Below are 18576 nucleotides of genomic sequence, written 5' to 3' on the forward strand. Positions count from 1 at the left end.
CTTTCATTTTTAAACAAATAAGTATGCTCAGGCATTGCACGAAAATGGTCGCGTTTCGCCTGCATTTTAAATATCCTTGGGAGAATATTCAGCAATAATTTTTGGCCACTCTGTCTTAATCCACTTAATACACGTGAGCTGATAAAAACAGCACTTTTTTTTTTCACCATGAATACGCTTGTACACAATATTCTCTTGCTTTTTTCCAGCTGTTAAACCATCCATCAGTTGTGGTGAAATTTTCTTTGCCCATTGTTTTTGCAAGTTCTGTTTTTTGACGCATCAAAGGTCCATTAATAATACCATCATTATTTCACTTGTGAAAATTTGTATGCTAATCCCGAAAAAAAAATCCTAAACGAACTGGAAACAGTATTCTGCTTAATTATTTCTACTAGTTGTGTTTATCTCCAATATTAAGTCAATCAAGATGGACATAGGCGAGATAGTGAAAGTTGGAGTATCTAAGTATGCATAAGTTTAATTTTGTCTGTCTTGTCACTCTACGGAAAAGGATTATTTATCCCTTGCATATTGTGACTAGCCGGTTTTTTTTTTTACTCCTCCTTCTTACCCATTTATATTTACATTGCCATCAACATATTTGGCGGATCGACTTCAAACTCTATTTACATAGTAGCACCGTCTAATTTGACATCATCTATCCACATCTTTCCTCGGGTAAGAAGGAAAGAAAATATGCCTTTTCATCCTGATTGATGACATCTACTTTCATCAGTTGTGTGATATTTACATATGAAAATCCTTGTCCTCTGCGAGATTCACTCAAACTAAACGCATTCGTCAGTTTTCCGATCCCATGCAATCTCCTGATCCACCAGCATTGTTCTCATTTTTTTGCCAGAAATTTCATCTTCATTTATTCATTTAATTTAATCGATGCACGCCAACATCTAGCTCGATGTTGGCGTGCATCGAGCTAGATGTCATCTACACATACCGGCCACTGTTTTCGAAACTTATTTACTTCGCAAAAATCAGTTCTTTCCGTATGGGCATGCAACTGTCAGTACCGATCCTCTTCAATTCCCTGCGCATAGTTCGGTGAGATGAGTCGGGAACAGCCTTCATTAAATGCTTTGGTAAATTGCTGCACACAAGTTTTATTAGTCCGTATATACAAGCAGCCTTCTCAGACGATGGCGATCTCGTTCCTGTCTTAGGACCACAATTACTCCTCTTAGTGAGGCAGTGCGGTATTTTTCCACTGATTAAACACCCGGGATATCTCACCTTCTGAGAAACTAGTCAACTCTTCTGTTTTCAAAATCGTGGCTCCAGTCAGACGGGTACTCACAATAAGTCCTTTATCGAACTCTGAAAGATCCTTTGTTTTTCACATTGTGATCATCACTGTTGCCGATTAATAACCAGATGCATTCGTATATATTTGTCTAGAACAAATGGTGACGCACGTGACCAAGTATGTTGCGTATACGCTGCGTAAGTGATATTTACGTACATCTGCATCAAGGTTTCTAATTCAGTGGCCGGTGTGGGTATGTCATTAATATTTGAAGACAAAGAAAAGCTATGCTTGGCCAATAAAGGAAATCCAATCCGGCTATTTGAGATTAGCCTTATAAACTCAAGCAGATACAAAAAATCGATCAAATCAAGTTCGTTTACAAACATCCATGAGTTACGAGGATTTTCAATAGATATCTTTTTCGGTAAACAAGCGGTGGCTTTTATCAGCTGAGCTAACGAAGCAGGTAAACAGAGAAATTCATTTCTGTAGGTCTATACCGTGTTTTTTTCCCCTAGAGCCGACTCTTACATGGGTTTTTTTAAAAAAAGTTTTCAACGCAGAAAGTTCTAGTGCTTTTATTAGTTCTTGGTTCTGTGATTGATTACTATTTTATATTAGAAGGAACTTGGAAAGTTTTTTTTTTTTTTCTTCTTCCCCTCCATTGTAAACTGCTTTCGAGAAGGGCAGTCAGTTTGTATTTTGGATCGATGTTTTACAGACTTCAGCAATCAGGGTCATATTGGAGCTTTAAAAACTACTGAGTACGATCACAAATAACTGAAAATATTACATTTTCAGTACAGTGACTGTCATTAGTCAGTCACTTTATTTTGCACATTTGTTCACGCCCATTATACCCTTAGAAAGTTAATATAGAATTTGATTAACTAGTAAATAGTAACACTTAATACAAAAATACGTAAGCCGAATTATTTTGTTATTTTCATTAATCCAAACAGTTGCAAAAATTGGATTTTGGAAAAATGTCAAGTCGATTTTAATAAACAATTTGCAGTCTATTTGCTTCAAGTAAAGATCTTCAGAATATTCTCATTTAATGTTGGCAAAAAAAATAACACACAGCGGCGTGCACAGAGCTGTCGGCAAGCGAACCAACATTGCTGCAATGTCTTTTCTACGTGCAGAGAGAAAACACCGATCCAAGTACACAATGAACTTGTTAGCGCATGCGATGAACAGGAAGAGGTTACTGTGTGTGTGTGTAGGGAGGGACACATCCTAAAATGAATCTATTGATGTGAATGGTTCACTCACATCTATAGATTCATTTTAGGATGTGTCCCTCCCCTACACACAGTAACCCAGTGTTTCCCAACGTTTTTTTTTTAGATCATGCGCCACCTGAACGCCTCGAAGATTTTGATGCCCCCCTAGCATAATAGTCAGCCAAGTTCTGAAAAAGTATAATATAAACATATACTTTAAATAAGAAAGGTAAAACTGTTTTTAATTTGACTTTCTTCAATGAATATAAATTTTATATTACACTTTGTATAAAACATAAATCGAGCTGAACTCGGGAAAATAAAATCCAAGTTAATGCGATCCTTGAGCTTGATGTCTGCTGCAAAGAGTTTTTATTTGAGGTACTGATTTAGTCATTTTCAATCTCAAATCCTCATGGTTTGCGATATCCAGTTGATTTCTCTTTTTTTTTTTTTTTTAGTAGCAAATCATTTACAGCACTAAAGCTACATTCAACCAAATATGACGACGGGAAGGGCAACAGTATTTATTTTATTTTATTTTATTTTTTATTTTATTTATTTATTTTTTTATTTTTTGCAAAACTAGTTGAATTTCGGTATTTCGTTTCTGTCTCGTCAGAAAGCCATGCCATTGTCCCTTTTATGTTGAATAAAGTTCTAATAGACTCATCATTTTGCTTTTCTCAGAGTTCTTCTTTATGCTGTATTTATGTCGATTGCTGTACTGTTGTCAGCTTTTTTTTCTCTCGGAAAGTCAGGGTTGCAACATCGACAATTTATCACCGACAATAGTGAGTGTGTTTTGAGTATATCGGTAAGAAATGCAACGTCATTTTCTAATTGCCCACGTTGGGAAACACTTCAGTAACCTCTTCCTATTCGTCGCATGCGCCAACTAAGCTCTAACTGTATGTATTAATAGCAAGATCGCCTGGGAAGGTGGATGGACAAATCAGTCTGATTTTTTTTTTTATCACCTCTACATCTTCTACCTAAAGAATTCTTCTAATTTGCTGCAACAATTATTGTCGCTTCCCCCAATATAACCGAATCATTTTATTAGAAAAGGTTTACTTCCTTCTTCGTGGGAAGATCTCTTATTATTAAATTCCTATGTTTCCTGGTAAGTTGTCAGTGATATTTAGCTATGTTCATTTATTCTAGAGAATATTCGTTTACAGGCGATAATCACAACCTGGAGAAATCTTGTCCTCATACAGTGAATACAGAACCGTGTATTATCTTTCCCTAAGATAATACACGTTTCTGTATTCACTTCAGAAACTTGTATGAACGTATTTGTGTTACCGTAATGTCTGCTATACAGCAATGGGGTTGTATAGCAGACATTATGATAAGTATTTATTACTTTAAAATAATGTACAGATAACTGATTTTCTTTACTTCCGAGAACTCATCGGATAGCTAGTTAATAGTATTCTGTAATTATTCGTAGTGATCCTCAAGATGTTTTCAGCAACGATTCGGTGGTGCTTACGTCAGCGGATTTCAGAGATCGAAAAATGACACTTGTTTACCTACTCACCTCCTAGTCGGAGTTCAGCAGAATTCTGCGCAGATTCCAGATCATTGTAAACGAAGCACTGATACATTCCTCTGTCCTCTCGGTGAACTGCAGTGATATGCAAAACGTCTCTTGCCAGCAACACTATTCTCCCGTTTTCCAGAAGAGGGCGTTGATCTTTCACCCATAAAACAGTTCTTATAGGATGACCGGACACGGAGCAATTGAAGGTGGCCGACCTTCCAACATCCACCACTTGTCTTTGCGGATAGATATAAGCTGATAAAGTAGCTGAAAGAAAAGGTACGAATTCATAGTTTAATAATCTTCGATGAGAATTGCGATTATTATAAAAATATTTACGTATGATATGCAGAGGGGGTTTTGAAGATAAAATACTGATATGTGTTAACATAATTAATTTAACTTAAAATAGAAACTTCTGCAAATGTGAGAATACGTTTGAAATCACTTTTCTATTAATGAGGAAGCATTTTATGCAGTAGTCGGCTTGTGGCTTGTTACTGCTTCAAGCAATCTCTTGGCTGGTTTTCCTGGAAGTCTCATTTCTCTAGGAATATATCGAAGAACCTGCTGAGGTGTCTCGGGCCTGTCCATTATTTTTACAATCGGGGACCATTTTGGTCTGTAGGATTGGATGTATTGTATTGTAGGATATGCTATTTGATTTATTCGTTATCTTTATTTTTCTGCTGTTTTCTCGTGCACAGACACTAAACAAAGAAATAATTGTGGTTAATAACCAGTAAAGTGGAAATATCATTCTTATAAATAATAAACTCTGAGTCCTTTGAACCATGTTTCATTATTCAAACTTATGTCGGAAATCCCAAACTTTCACTGAACATTTGGAAAGAAATTTATTTTTCTGATGGTAGTGATTAAATTCTGATATACGTGTCGATACATTTGAAGAAATGACAATGAGAATATTATCACAGTTCTCTTAATGACCCATCAAGTACAGACTATTATTTTGTTTCTGTACTGCGCTTTTAAGTGATGCTGCAATACGATCCTAACGGCTGATTAATGGAATAATGTTCAATATAAATTTTCTCCATCTTCAAATACATGATAAAAAGTGATCAGATGCCTTGGGTACCGAACGGATAGAGACAATCGAGTACTGACTTAAGAAAGAGATGCAACATATTTTGTAGATGTAGTAATAGATCATCCAACCTTCTCTGCTTTCCATAACGTCCAATTTTTATATATTTTGGGTTAGTAATTCGTAAATTAGTGACGTATTATGTAATAAATGACAATGACAATGTAATATATCTTTTGAAATAATATATATATATTTTTTTTTTGCATTTTTATTAAATGCCATTTTTTTTTCTCAATGAGACCAAATCTGTGTTTTCATATGAAAGTAGACAAAGTCAAATGTATGTTATGTAAGCCAGCAGATGTTCAGTTAATAATTAACTGCTGAGCATCTGCACATCAAAGGGTTATGAATTAAAGATCTCCGCGATACGTATTCAGAGTCGCTGTAGAAATCGATCCCTTCTAAGAAAACAAATAAGAAAGCGGATCAATCTGCATACATCTCCGAACTCCATTAATCTTGGCTTCAACAAAACATACTTTGCAGGCTATCCGCATCGCTGAGTATAATGACCGTAATAATATGAGGATTAACTTTCGCGATGGTCGAAAGTAAATAATTGGGAGGACTATCATGAACGAAACTTCGAAACTTTAGACTACATTGAAGGATTTTTATTTTTATAATTTCTCTTAATGATAGGAGATCTGAAGCGAATCTATATAGCAGCCACTTCTTCTTCATAACTTTGGACTGTCATTCAATAAACACAATTCAACATCGCGGGCAGACTAGAGATGGGCGGTTAAAACCTCTCTTCATCATCAGAAGCTCCATATTATGCAACCATTCGTCCCATTGTGGCCAGATGGCCAAGCCATTACTCCCCCCCCTTCCCCCATTGATTGCTGCTTCGATGGAAATCATTTCTTTCATTTAGGTACTAGGAGTGATTACCTCCTCCATCTTTTTTTCTCTGTTACATTTTCAGGTCATTACTCTTTTGATGACTACGGGAAGATCGCAAATTCTATCCGTAAAATGCCTTAACATTCTCGCTACCTGAATTATTTGCAACGATCACAAAATGTTTGAAGTCACGGCCTTTAATGTAAGAGAACCCGCTCATTATCAGTATATGAACACAGCGGTAATGACTTAAAATTTAAAGCGGAAAAACGTGAACACCTTTTTTCTATTTCAGTGAATTGGAGAAGTAACTTGTAGGCAACTTCTTTGTATACTTTTTTTCCTGACGTTTTGTTTTTATCTCTTGGGTCTCAGAAGTGTTTAGTTGAGATTTAGCAAAAATAAGAATTTAAAAAAATAAATATTCAAGCATTGCACGGGATCCCTTCCCCCTCCATAATTTTATTTGAGAAGTTCACCAGCGGAAGTCGAGTGCACTCTTTTTAAGATTGCACTTTGTGAACAAAGCAAACATTCCAAGCAATAATGACATTCAGATACCCCGGGGATCACGATATGCATCACCTCCTATAAGCATCTATGCATTTACATCTTTCTCGAAAATTCATTCTTCGTTACGCAAAATTTCTCTTAATGGTGTAGTATCGACATCGATAACCTTCCCGCAAGATGGGGAATCCTTCATTGCATGCCGTTTTATTCTATGCTATGTGAAAATAAAAACATACATACTTAACGTAGCTCTGCAATATTGATCACGTAAGATTCAAAAAAAAAAAAAATTACAAAATTAAAATAACATTTGCAGTCTTGAGTTAGAACTGTGCTTGACAAAATATATCACATTTTTTAGACAGATTCATTCCGAAAATGAATAGAAGTATTTGAACAGAATTGGGCATATAAAGCAATAATGAATGCGCAAAAGCAATAATAAAGCAGTTTTTATTAATGAGAGCAAATGCATTAATACGCTTCTTGGTATACACTGTTAGCAAACCAAACTGAGAATTTCTTCATGCTCTAGGCTACTACTCACCTGCAACATCTTTTGATTTCGTTTCCTTTTTAAGGATAATTAAACCGACTGCTTGTAAGTTACCTCTTTAAATGTTACTTAATCGCACACAGAAATATAATCTTCATCGACGTTCAGAATCAAATGTAAATTAGGGAAACTTACCTATAACGGTTAGAGTTGTTTTTACGTTCTCCTCGCCGACCGTGTTGTTGACGACACACATGTATTTTCCACTGTCTTTAACGCCGACATACTGAATGATTAGAGAGCCATCCAGTTGACTTATCCTCTGACTCGGCAACAGCAATATCAACTCTCCGTCTTCATCCTTGTACCACCTACAAATGATTTGGTTTTCTGTAATGGAGCCGTCTATATGTTCCGAGTGTTCATATAAATAATATCGAAACTTGATATACATCATTAGTGGTTTGAAGTGCGATATCTTTGTCATTTTATTTAATTCGATAATGCTAATTTTTAATTGTTAATTTTTTTGCTATGACCCAAAATGATTTGATGCAGAAAAACCGGATAAAAGTTAATAAAAAAAAATCTAAATTAAAGTAGGGACATTGAAATATAAGTTGTGATATTCTATCGTTTTATTTTTCTTTGAAATTAAAGTATTTTTTTTTCTTTCATTTTTTTAAACATATTTATAGCGAATGACAGTCGCTAGAATTGCATACTATACCAAATTGACTGTCGCTGTCATTTTTAAGATAAAAATGAATAATCCTTCAGTAACCGTGTTGTTAGTTTTTAATGGACGAACCGAAAAGCTTTTGGTAAATATCACTGCTTGTGTATGGTCTTCGCTTTTTATTTGAAACTGCTGCTTTTCGTTTGTTAAGCATGTTGATCAACGTTTCATCTAGCTAATAGCATCTTGGAAATATTCACAGTCCTGAACAATGCAACAATCGCATGAAAAATGAAATATATGAGTTGCAATATATTGAATAAAAATACCGTTGATTTATTGAAATTAGACCCTGTATTACTGTAATATAAATTTTCTCTCGGTAACCATTTATGTTGTATGTAGCATCGTATGCAAATGCAAACAAAGTATTCTGGCAGACCATCCGCCGCCTTCGAGGGAGGAAATCGTGCATAGCCAGGGCAATTAAGACCTCTGATGGCGCACTTTTAACAACCGAGAAGGATATCCTCCACAGATGGAGGGAATACTTTGAACCTTCTTAACCCGGGTGGCCCAGCAGTTGTGGACATCCAAGAGGTGCAGATCGGGGCAATAGGTTCACAGCAGAAGAGGTCCATTTAGCAATAAAATCGCTAAAATCAGGCAAGGCTGCTGGCGATGATGAACTTTGGCCCGAAATTCTAAAAGCCTTAAATCGAGACGGTGTTTTCTGGCTGACTCGAGTGTGTCAGGCTGCTTGGATATCTGGACGAGCACCAAAGCAATGGCAGACAGACATAATAATACCAGTCTTCAAGAAGGGAGACCAGAAGGATTGCAGTAACTATCGTGGCATCTCTCTGCTCAGCCTGCCGGAAAGTGTATGCTAGGTGCTTAGAAAGACGGTGCAGGAGCATAGTTGAGTCAAAGTTCCAGTAAGAACAATGTGGCTTTCGTCCTGGTAGAAGCACAACTGACCAAATCTTCACTTTAAGGCAAATCTTTGAGAAATCTTGGGAATATGCCAAGAATGTCTACACATGTTTTGTGGACTTGCAGAAGGCATATGACCGAGTTCCTCGGGATAAGCTTTGGCAAGTAGTACAGGAGTATGGAGTGGATTGCCAACTATTAGCTGCCATCAAGTCCCTGTATGAATGCCCCGAGTTTTGTGTCAGGGTAAACAGAAGTCTGAACCTTTCAGTCTCCGTTGGCCTCCGCCAAGGGGGTGTTCTGTCCCCCTCCTTTTCATAATATTTATGGACTGGATTGATAGGCACTGCCGAGGCAGTGAGTGTGTCAGAATTGGAAGATGAAGCATTGGATGTCTGCTTTTTGCAGATGACCTAGTTCTACTTAGCTCTTCCACAGATGACCTCCAGCGCACTCTGGACAGGTTTGTAGCTGTTTGTGCATACGCCGGAATGAAGATCAGTGTGGCCAAAACTGAAACATTTGTGGTCTCAAGACAACCATCCCAGTGCACTCTGAATGTAAGTGGAGTCCCAGTGAGGCAGGTGGAGAAGTTTAAATACCTTGGGTCCATATTCACGAATGATGGAAAATGGGACGTAGAGCTAGATATTCGCTTTAGCTTAGCAAGCTCAATATTGCGGGAGCTTGGCCGTTCGGTAGTATTGAAGCGGGAGTTAAGCCAGAAGGCAAAGCTGACTGTCTTCAATACAGTCCATGTCCCCATCCTCACCTATGGTTATGAGAGTTTGGTAATGACTGAAAGAATGCGGATACGAATCCAAGCGGCTGAAATGAGGTTCCTTCGAGGGGCTGACAAGACTCAACAGAGTCTGAAGCTCTGCAATTCGGAAAACCCGCAATACTCAACCGCTGCTTCTCCGTGTTGAGAGTTCACAGTTTCGTTGGTATGGGAACCTCGTCAGTATTCCACAAGAGAGGCTCCCTCAGCAGGCCCTCTTTGCGAAGCCAGAGGGTGGAAGGCCAAGGACTCGCTGGATAGATTATATCCAAAACCTTGGGTGGACACGTTTGAGAATCCCACCAGAACACTTGAGCTTGGTGGCAAAGGATCGTGACCATTGGAAGTTCCTCTTGCAGCTGTTGGCCCAACAACCCAATTAGGAAAGGTGGGCCTTGAAGATGTATGTATGTATGTATGTAGCATCGTATGAATTGTCCACGAAAACATAGCCCTTGTATTTGTCCCAAGTTTTATCGTTTTCAATATACACATTAATTGCATTTATCAGTGTAAACAGAGTTCCGTGTTTTATTTAATATCAGGAAATGTTCAAACGTTTGTAGGATTTCTCTAGTCATTATAATAAAATTCTTGTTTTGAATATATTTAACTCATTCGATCGGTATTGGAAGTGGCACATCAAAAAGAAACAAGTGATTGCAAAAAAAAATTTTATTCGTTACTTTTTTGAAATCTTTTCTTCCTATGTTCTTTCATGTGGTTCACAAAGATGGAGTTCTTATTTCTGTTTCCAAGTATTATTAAAAGAATACTTGAAAGCATGCAGCATATTAAAAAGCGCATTTAGATGTTCGATGGTGCTCTTTGATATTCAGTAGAGATAAAAGAATTTTTTACTCGGAGCCTAGCGAATCATTCAGCATCAATAATTAAACACTCGAGTTGTACTTAACATGTAGATATTCAAGATAGGCAACGGATTATTTATTCATAACCTACCTATACGTCGGCAGCGGATATGCCTCGGCTGCACACGCAAGTTCGACCATTTCTCCTTCCTTGGTTGTTACGAAAGGTCGACTGTCCGTAATTTTCGGCGGAGAACTCCCATGAGGTTCTGCGAGAAATATATGTAACGATTAACTTCATCGAAATTTGAAATGATGTGTGTGTGTGTGTATGTGTGTATATATATATATATATATATACACACACACACTCATCATACAAGTATGTTTTGAAAGAAAATATACAAAATTCGTAAAACGTTTGTTAAAATTCAAGCTACTGATAATTTTCTTATTTCGGCGCTAAAATAACGGGCGAAATGAAAGTGTTAAATGTGTGCATGAAGTATGAAAATGCGTGCATTACTACGAAAGAACTACTTTGCACTACAAATGTAAAGAAACCACTACGGAAAGAACAATGTTGTGATGGTGCACGAAATCAGTAAAAATACTTCTCTGAGAACACATCAGTGTCGTTGCATGAGCGTGAGAGAGAGAGCAGTGATAATTTTTTTTTATTTTCATTTTTTTATGTTGCTCCCATCCATGAAAGGTTATTTATATTTATAGACCTTACTACATTTTGTACCGAAGGTGGGCTAAGGATTTTTTTAAATTTTATATTATTATTGTATGTTTAATTAGTTTTTTAACATATGAAACCCTGCTCTGGAAACCAATGAAAAACATTAATATTTTTCAAGCCACTTCAGGCGTCCAGTGAGGGGTGAGGTCATCTCCCGCCAGGCGATGAAATTACTTAAAGACAATCACAAACATTCATGGCCATGGCAGGATTCGAACCCGCAGTTTGTTGGTTGGAGAGCGAGTACGCCAACCAGGCCGGCGATCGTAAACGTGATCTACTGACAAGTGTTAGAATGACACTTTCAGAAAACTCTAAAATCCAAACACCTCAACAGAGTCATCTTATTGTCCTCATCAGACTATCCCTTATAGGCATACGCTTTATGTTTATATGAATCAAGCATTTTAAGTGGTTCAGCATACAACTCTAGTCCTCATGGTACATTCTAGTTTATATTACTGTTTTTATGGGGATCCTCTCCACGTATGGCTGCCTACCTGTAATACCCTCGATGGCTAAGGAATGGATAATCTAGGGACACTGCTCTAAGAGACCAAACATGATACTTTTTTTTTCAAACACTTCAGGCCTCCAACAAACAGGAAGGTGACCTCATAGTAGGCTACGAGAATCATCTTCCATCTAAAAAATTATACTAATTTCCATGTCCTAGTGGGATGACTCGCTCCATCCAGCCGACGGAGAATCTCGATCTCAAATAAAAATTGTGCAGCTAATCATGTTTTACCGACGACCGTATGGCTGTATCACCTGCAGTCTATCGTGGTGATTTGTGGAATTAATACATAGATTTTGCATACTTCTACCGTTTTGCTTAATTGCCTAAAATCAACAGTCCATCTCCATACAAAGAATCAGCTCAAGACTAATACTCTTACCGAACATCATAGTTGAGGTGATGCACTCAGCGTAAGGAATTCGCTATACCGACACTTGCCATCAGACCAGAAAATAATGTAGAGTGTTTACTAAAATAAAGACCCAAAGGCTTCATTTCGGCGATGCAAAATTATATAAATTGAGTGGATATTAAATCCAACATCATTTCAAAGCTGAATACAGAAACTATAAAAGTTTTGTGAGAAAATTGACCAGAGAGCTTGCGAGCACGAAACTGTTATAGTTCCTGTATTCGGCTTTGAAATGATGTTGGATTTAATATCCACTCAATTTATATAATGTAGAGTAATTTGTCGCTGTGTACCTCCTGATTTAGTTGTTCTACTACTAAACTGAATAATTTGACCCTCTGGTTGATTATTGATTACTTCCTCATCGGAATGGTGAAATGTTCTTAGCATCCTGGTTTGTCCTGTGCGTTTCTTTGCTGTGGTGACCCCTTTGACATTTCTCTCAGTTGATAATGTTGCCCGTGGTAATGTAATTATGCTACGAATGTATAGTGATATTCGACTTAAGAGTATATCTATTTACCTTTTTATACGAGGGCCATTTATGCACACTGCGCATGCTTGACCATTGCGATCATGTAATAATAATTTCCTTCTTCAGTTTAGCTTTGAGCCAGTCTCCGAGTCCCTGGAAATGGAAGAAGAATCTAACTTAGGTTGGATTTCGCAGATTGATTTCATGAGAGTGCAAGCACGTGAAGTATCTGATCTTATGGAAAGTTATGGATGGCAAGGAAGTACCTAACTCTGTCTCCCCATCACTACAGACCTGATATCAGTCCTCCAGACTTTTTTCAAAGTTAAAAGAGCAGCTCTATGAGAAACATTTCACTGCCACTGACTAGGTTTATGCTCAGCTGATTGTCTTGCTGACAGGATTAAAAGATTTAAAACTTTGGAAAAAAGAAGACAAACGTAGAATGCCTGTAAATGTATTTCATTACATAAATAAGGCAATATACGGGCTGATCATTCATTAGAATCCCAAATCAACCTATCAGAAATATGAAATCCCGTAGGTTATGTAGTTTAATCAGTGATAAGACTTATAAAACAGTTTTTCGGAACTGATTTCAATAGATAAATGGAATATTTCCTTTAAAAAGTATCTTTTCTAAAAATTATTCTGTAATTTCTTTTGCACAATTCCTCCTTTTCGAAGGAAGCATTTTTCTCAGATATTTTGATGCTTAAGACAGCAAAGTTAAAATTCAATTCAGTAGTTTTATTTTCGTAATAATTTAAAGGATTTCATTTTTCAAAGAAAGATTGAAATTCATGATTAACAAATTTATTAGAGTCGTCTTAAATCAAATGGATTCATCGAGATCGTATGCCATCTTTCACCACAGAATATCCCGCATGCGGTGCTTATATTAGTATCTGAATAATCGAATAAGGCCGCATAGATGATAGAAGCGGAGTATTACCAGGAAAATTGATCACTTACGTCCCGTGCACCGAACCTCCAAATCAAATGCTTCCCATACAAGAAGCAGACATAAATAACCACTAAATTGCTTATATCAAAAAGGAGTCATTTTTTTCCAGAAGTAATTTATTTCTTTGATTTTGCCTACCTGACGAATATCATAAACGAAACGTGAGCCTTTAGTGCATTTAAAAATTAATTTCCGGTTCCAGCATGAGTGGTACGTCATTTTCGTTACTCCGGAGATTTTGCATTACACTAGGGAATGCATCTTTATAAACTATTTCGTACAGCAATATTATTTCTTTATCTTTATATTTTTTCCTAGCTGATATTTGAGGCAAGTTTAACGATAAGGGCAGTGTTTGAACAAGTAAATTAAATTCCTTTTGAGTCGTTAAGAATGAATGGTTTCTTAAATAACTCTATAGCGATGCCCTAATAGAGTTTGATCTTTTTTTTTTTTTTTTTTTTTTATAAAATGGAAACGCGTTTGGTAATTACGCAGGCTCTTTAAATATTTTAAGAGTAAACTGGTGATTTTTGTTGTATTATTTTGTTAAGCAGTAAACGAGGTATATTTCGCATCTTCAGGGGGGGGGGAGGTGTGCGCATTCAAGTCATGCTTGAATAATTTACTGAATGCACGATATAAGAAAATAACAACGCTTGGTTATGCTAGAAACGCAAGCACCTTAATTAATGGTTACAGTTTGGAGATGTTTGAGCCTTTCCTCTCAAAGTGCGCCTTTTATCTCTCAGTGTAAACCAACATAAGTATAGTTCCAATGGCATCGCATGTTAGTTCCATAGGTTGTTGTCGTCTTATCATGATTAAGGATCGTTTTAATTAAAGATTTCATCATGGAAGTAAACATCATTGAAAGAGAATAATGAATATCAATTATATTTCACCGGACAGACCATGTTTTCGTTTGAAATTATGAAACTTGAGAAAGTGTTAGCCAAGTTGATCGAGTTGCTTGAGCATCCGTTCTCCAAACAGGCTGTGGATTCCGAATCCCGCTGTTAATATGAATTTCATCGCTGACTGTGAAGCCAGGGCTTCGCTTATTGGAGGCCTGAAGCGACTCGAAAAAGTTCTATATATATTTGGCCTAGAGAGCAGGGTTTTCGGATCTGGAAAAAAAAAGCAATAAAATAGATTAAAAAAATAATCCTTTGCCCATTCACGGTACTAATGTACAATAAGTTTACAACCTTTCATGGCTGGAGTCCTAAAACAAAGTAATTGAGAACTTACACGAACCTTCACCATGAGTTGCCCTGATATTGCGTTGCTTAAAAGTACAAACACTGACCAGAAGTCCAGATCTCAGCTGTTTATCCGTGCTTTGAAAAGGTTCTTATCGATGCAGTAGTAATTAATACTGGCTGAAATAAGCAAACAGTGTTTACCTTCTTAGTATAACAAATGCTGTATGGATGGGAAGACTTCAAATTTGAATTCTCTCTAAAACTTGTTTTCAAACGAAGTTAGTCTGTATTATAAGGAAGTGGCGGCTTTTTCATCCCCCTGAACAGGACACATGCCAGACTATCACATGCCATCAATCCGTGGCGTAGCTAGAGCTTTTGCCGTCCGGCGCGGTCCCCGAGTTTACCGCCCCTCTCAATACACACCAAAAATACTACAAAAAGTTAAAACGACATACTGGGAAATAAATTAAAACACTGTGTTTATTTTTGAAGTAATACTTTAATTCCAACATTCTAAATATTAATTTTTTTGCTTTTGCCGTTAGCAAAATCGTCGATGACATTGTCGAAGTCTATTTCATCACTCATTTGCTGTTCTACAGACAGTACGGCAAGATTTCTTAAATGCAAAGTGCCGCCCGGGGAGGATCGCCCCCTCCGTTCTCCCTAGCTACGCCACTGACCACATGGAATTGGTTCTCATCGCTGTCGTTGCCTCTGCTGTAATTCCAGGTAGCTCAACTCAGTTCTGCTTGATATAAAATATTGATGGATGTTTATTATTTTCTCTTTTAAAGCAATTAAAGATGTTAAAAACTGAACTTGTTGGTCAGAAAATCACTGTGAGCTATCTCAAAACAGTTGACGAATGTTTCGTTTTCTGTCCCATCTGACACCCAGAAGATACGAATGTTGGCAAATACTCATCGCCCTGCTTCTTGTAGGTCTGAAGTGGCTTAAAAAGTTATGTTTGGTCTGTAGGTTTTCATACAGAAATTTGCATGGTAGATTCATATAATCTACCATAACAAATTTCTGTAGGAATGTGGAATTTTTATAGAATACTAAGATCTGTTTCCGATGACTCCATTTGTTTATTACAGCGTTTTATCCTTGTACATCTTCACTTGAATGAACTGCTTGCTTTTGCAGTTTATGAGTTAAAAGTAAATAATATTCAACGTGCTCTTTTCATAATAGAAAGAAGTTCTAAATGTTTTAATCCGTTTTGTTTGCATTGAAATAAATATTTTCGTGTTTAAACCCTATTGGTTGAATCTGTGTATTTATAAATTGATTGGAGATGCATCTTCTTATATTCATGAATATAAGAAGATGTTTTTTGTTTATTTTGATGAGAAATAAATGACAGTTGTTTACATATTTTTAACATCCACACTGTCATTAATTCCGAGTGGCTCATTAACTGTACGTTTTTACTTATATTTTTTCGGTTCCTTCTCGAATACAGAGAGGATGTGCCAGTTGCAGGTGGGTTGCTAGTGCGTTCTGGATATAAGGTTTTTCTTTTGCTCATGGCGTCAGCTAATCATAGCCGAACGTCATTAAGATATGTCTTTTCTATGCCCATTTTTATTAGACGGAGGATTATTATAAGGAGTAAATTATATCCCTGTACAAAACATGCCATTTTATGTTAAAGATACCAAGCTATTTTAAAACTGGTTTTACTCCATTTCCCAAGTAAACAAACAAGTAAAGTTTGCGCCTGCAAGTGTTGCAAGTCTAGCTGACCCTGCACGTAGTGCAAGACCAAGGCAACTCATGGTAAATGTAGAATAAGCTCTGATCACTAATCTTAATATTTACCCTTAATGCAAGGGTAGTGGCCCCTTGCCTTTAATGCAAAGCATCACACTTTGCATTAAAGGTAAATATTAAGGGTAAATTTTAAGATTAGTGCATGTGTGCCATCTCGGCGTTCGTTTTACGAACGCCGAGATGGCACACATGCACCTCGTTTATCATATTATGTATCCAACTACTATTGAAGTGTTCAGTTACGCCTAATAAAGTTCTTTACACTACTTACTGCCTTGTGTTATTTCTGTATCTTTTGTGTCCCTGTTAGTACCTTCCGGTGGCGTTTCCGGTCATGCTTTCCTATGATTTTGATGTTCTCTACCCCCCCCCCCCTCAAAGTTTGTACGTGGAAATTTGAAACACACTGTATATTTACATCTTTCCTGATATTCTTTGGAAAACTAATGCAGCTCTTAAGCTTAAATCCTATTTCATAATCGTTATTTTACAACGCTCATCTCTTAGCACCATAGATGGACGGATTTTTGTGAAATTTGGAATCGCCACTAAATTTATTCGAAAGTTTTTGATTTAATTGAAATCATTCGAGATGGTGAAAAAGAAATAAAAGAGTGGTTAAGAATGAAATATCTTTTCTGCCGATTTTCAGGAGATTATAATATATACTCTTCTTTCTATCACGAATTTAGATCAGGTTCGAGTTAAATGCCAACACTTACTTGATCTTCCAAGGCTCTTCTTTTTCCATTTATTTTATAAAATAAATGGAAAAAGAAGAATATTATCAATAATTTTGGTAATATTCTTCTGTTATTTGGTAGCTTGTTATTGTCTCATCTAAATTAGACGTTCTATACATTTTGTTAATATTTTTTTCTGAATTTTTTAAAATTGAATGAATTAAGCAATTGCAATATTTCATTTATTTTGTGGCCTCTCATGGAATATCGAGGAATTTTTTTTGAATAAAATAAATTCTGCACTTTGCTATTCGTCTTTTTTATTTTTTATTTATTTATTTTTTTTTTTTTATCTTCATGCTTCATTTCCATATAGAGTTTGTTTACGTTGGATATTTTATTCTCTGATTCTAGACTTTAATAGTCATGGCTTAAATTTATTATGCAACCTAGTTTAACAAAATTTGAAGAAAGTCGTGTAAACTGGCACCAGTTCGTTGTTGTGCAGTATAACATGTTCGCGATAAAAATAATTCGCTTTTACCCCGTTATTCCACACTATTATAGAAAAAAGTTTTTTTCTTAGATTTCATGGATTTACTCACCTGTCACAAACAACCTCCCTGAATTGGAGCTACTGATGATGTCTCCGCTTAGACGGTGTCGTGTTTGACAACTGTAACGTTTTTGACCATCCGCTGGATTTACATTGCGTATGTACAGCTCACCTGACTGAAGGATGCTATATCTTCCCCCTGGGGAAAAATAAACAGACTTGCTGAATATTTTCTTTTCTATAAAATACAGAATTTGCAACACCAACTGAAAAAGGATAAACTTATCAAAACATTGCAGAAAACTGCGAAACATCTAGATGGCGCTGGCAGGTTATTGTCAGCCTTCGACTTATTTAAATACACCATTTATTTGGACAATAAACAAAAAATTTGTTATTCGAGTTAGCTTACTCGAATTAGCACGTAATAGCACGTAAGAATGTCAGAAACAATGAAGTATTTCATACAGTAGTATTATCCTATAAGTACAGAATAGCAAAAGGATGAATGCAAAGTATTCCGATAGTAAGCCAGAACTTCTGCGCAAGTGTAAACAGAGCTGGTTACATAAATGTTTATCCACACATCAGCCCGCTAGCTAATCATTATTTTAGTTATATTTGTTAATGTTGTCCGTTCTCATGCATATGTAACAATTTCCTATTACAATTTAACGGATTTAGGAAAACTTTTACAATATCGGAATGTTTATTAAAATATGTCACTTATAACCGTGTCTTAATGGGAATATTTGATTGTAATAATCTGCTATCACCGTATATCATCCAATAGATTGTGCAGCGGATAAATCAATCCAGTAATTATCTCTAAAAGCGGATACTTGAAAATTCGTTGAATGACTAATACATTTAAGCTATTAACTACAAAAATAATCAGTGATCTACAGAATTGAAAGACCAGATTCAAATTTAAACTCGATTTTTTATTTTCTTTAATTTAAATTTGTTATTAACTTTATTTCGT

The 18576-nt window shown here is 36.3% G+C and overlaps 1 protein-coding gene and 1 long non-coding RNA gene across 10 annotated transcripts in view; one reads left to right on the forward strand and one right to left on the reverse strand.

The window, feature by feature from the left end:
- Positions 1–18576, forward strand: part of LOC150094609 (uncharacterized) — a 944400-nt gene that overhangs the window by 363561 nt on the left and 562263 nt on the right. Inside the window, exon 5 of one of the 7 annotated variants that reach the window (XR_016550184.1) lies at positions 3959–4096. The exons of 4 other annotated variants lie outside the window; for them this stretch is intronic. This is a non-coding gene — a long non-coding RNA (uncharacterized LOC150094609). Of the gene's footprint in view, positions 1–3958; positions 4097–4213; positions 4331–15220; positions 15303–18576 lie in introns of those variants that run through there. 2 more of the 7 variants (XR_016550178.1, XR_016550179.1) reach the window with 2 other exon arrangements.
- LOC150094610 (cell adhesion molecule Dscam1-like) overlaps positions 1–18576 on the reverse strand; it is a 223380-nt gene that overhangs the window by 87488 nt on the left and 117316 nt on the right. For all 3 annotated transcript variants that reach the window (XR_016550175.1, XR_016550176.1, XM_090411561.1), the window contains exons 4-7: positions 17641–17790; positions 10386–10503; positions 7222–7397; positions 4049–4318 (exon numbers count right to left, since the gene is read on the reverse strand). Coding sequence is in view for 1 of the 3 variants with exons in the window: in XM_090411561.1 (XP_090267687.1) it covers positions 4049–4318; positions 7222–7397; positions 10386–10503; positions 17641–17790 (714 nt within the window). In the remaining 2 variants the exon portion in view is untranslated. The remainder of the gene's footprint in view (positions 1–4048; positions 4319–7221; positions 7398–10385; positions 10504–17640; positions 17791–18576) is intronic.

Source organism: Typopeltis vanoorti, chromosome 21, assembly GCF_054136105.1.
Source record: "Typopeltis vanoorti isolate ZY-2024b chromosome 21, IOZ_Tvanoo_1.0, whole genome shotgun sequence".
NCBI classification, from domain to species: domain Eukaryota; kingdom Metazoa; phylum Arthropoda; class Arachnida; order Uropygi; family Thelyphonidae; genus Typopeltis; species Typopeltis vanoorti.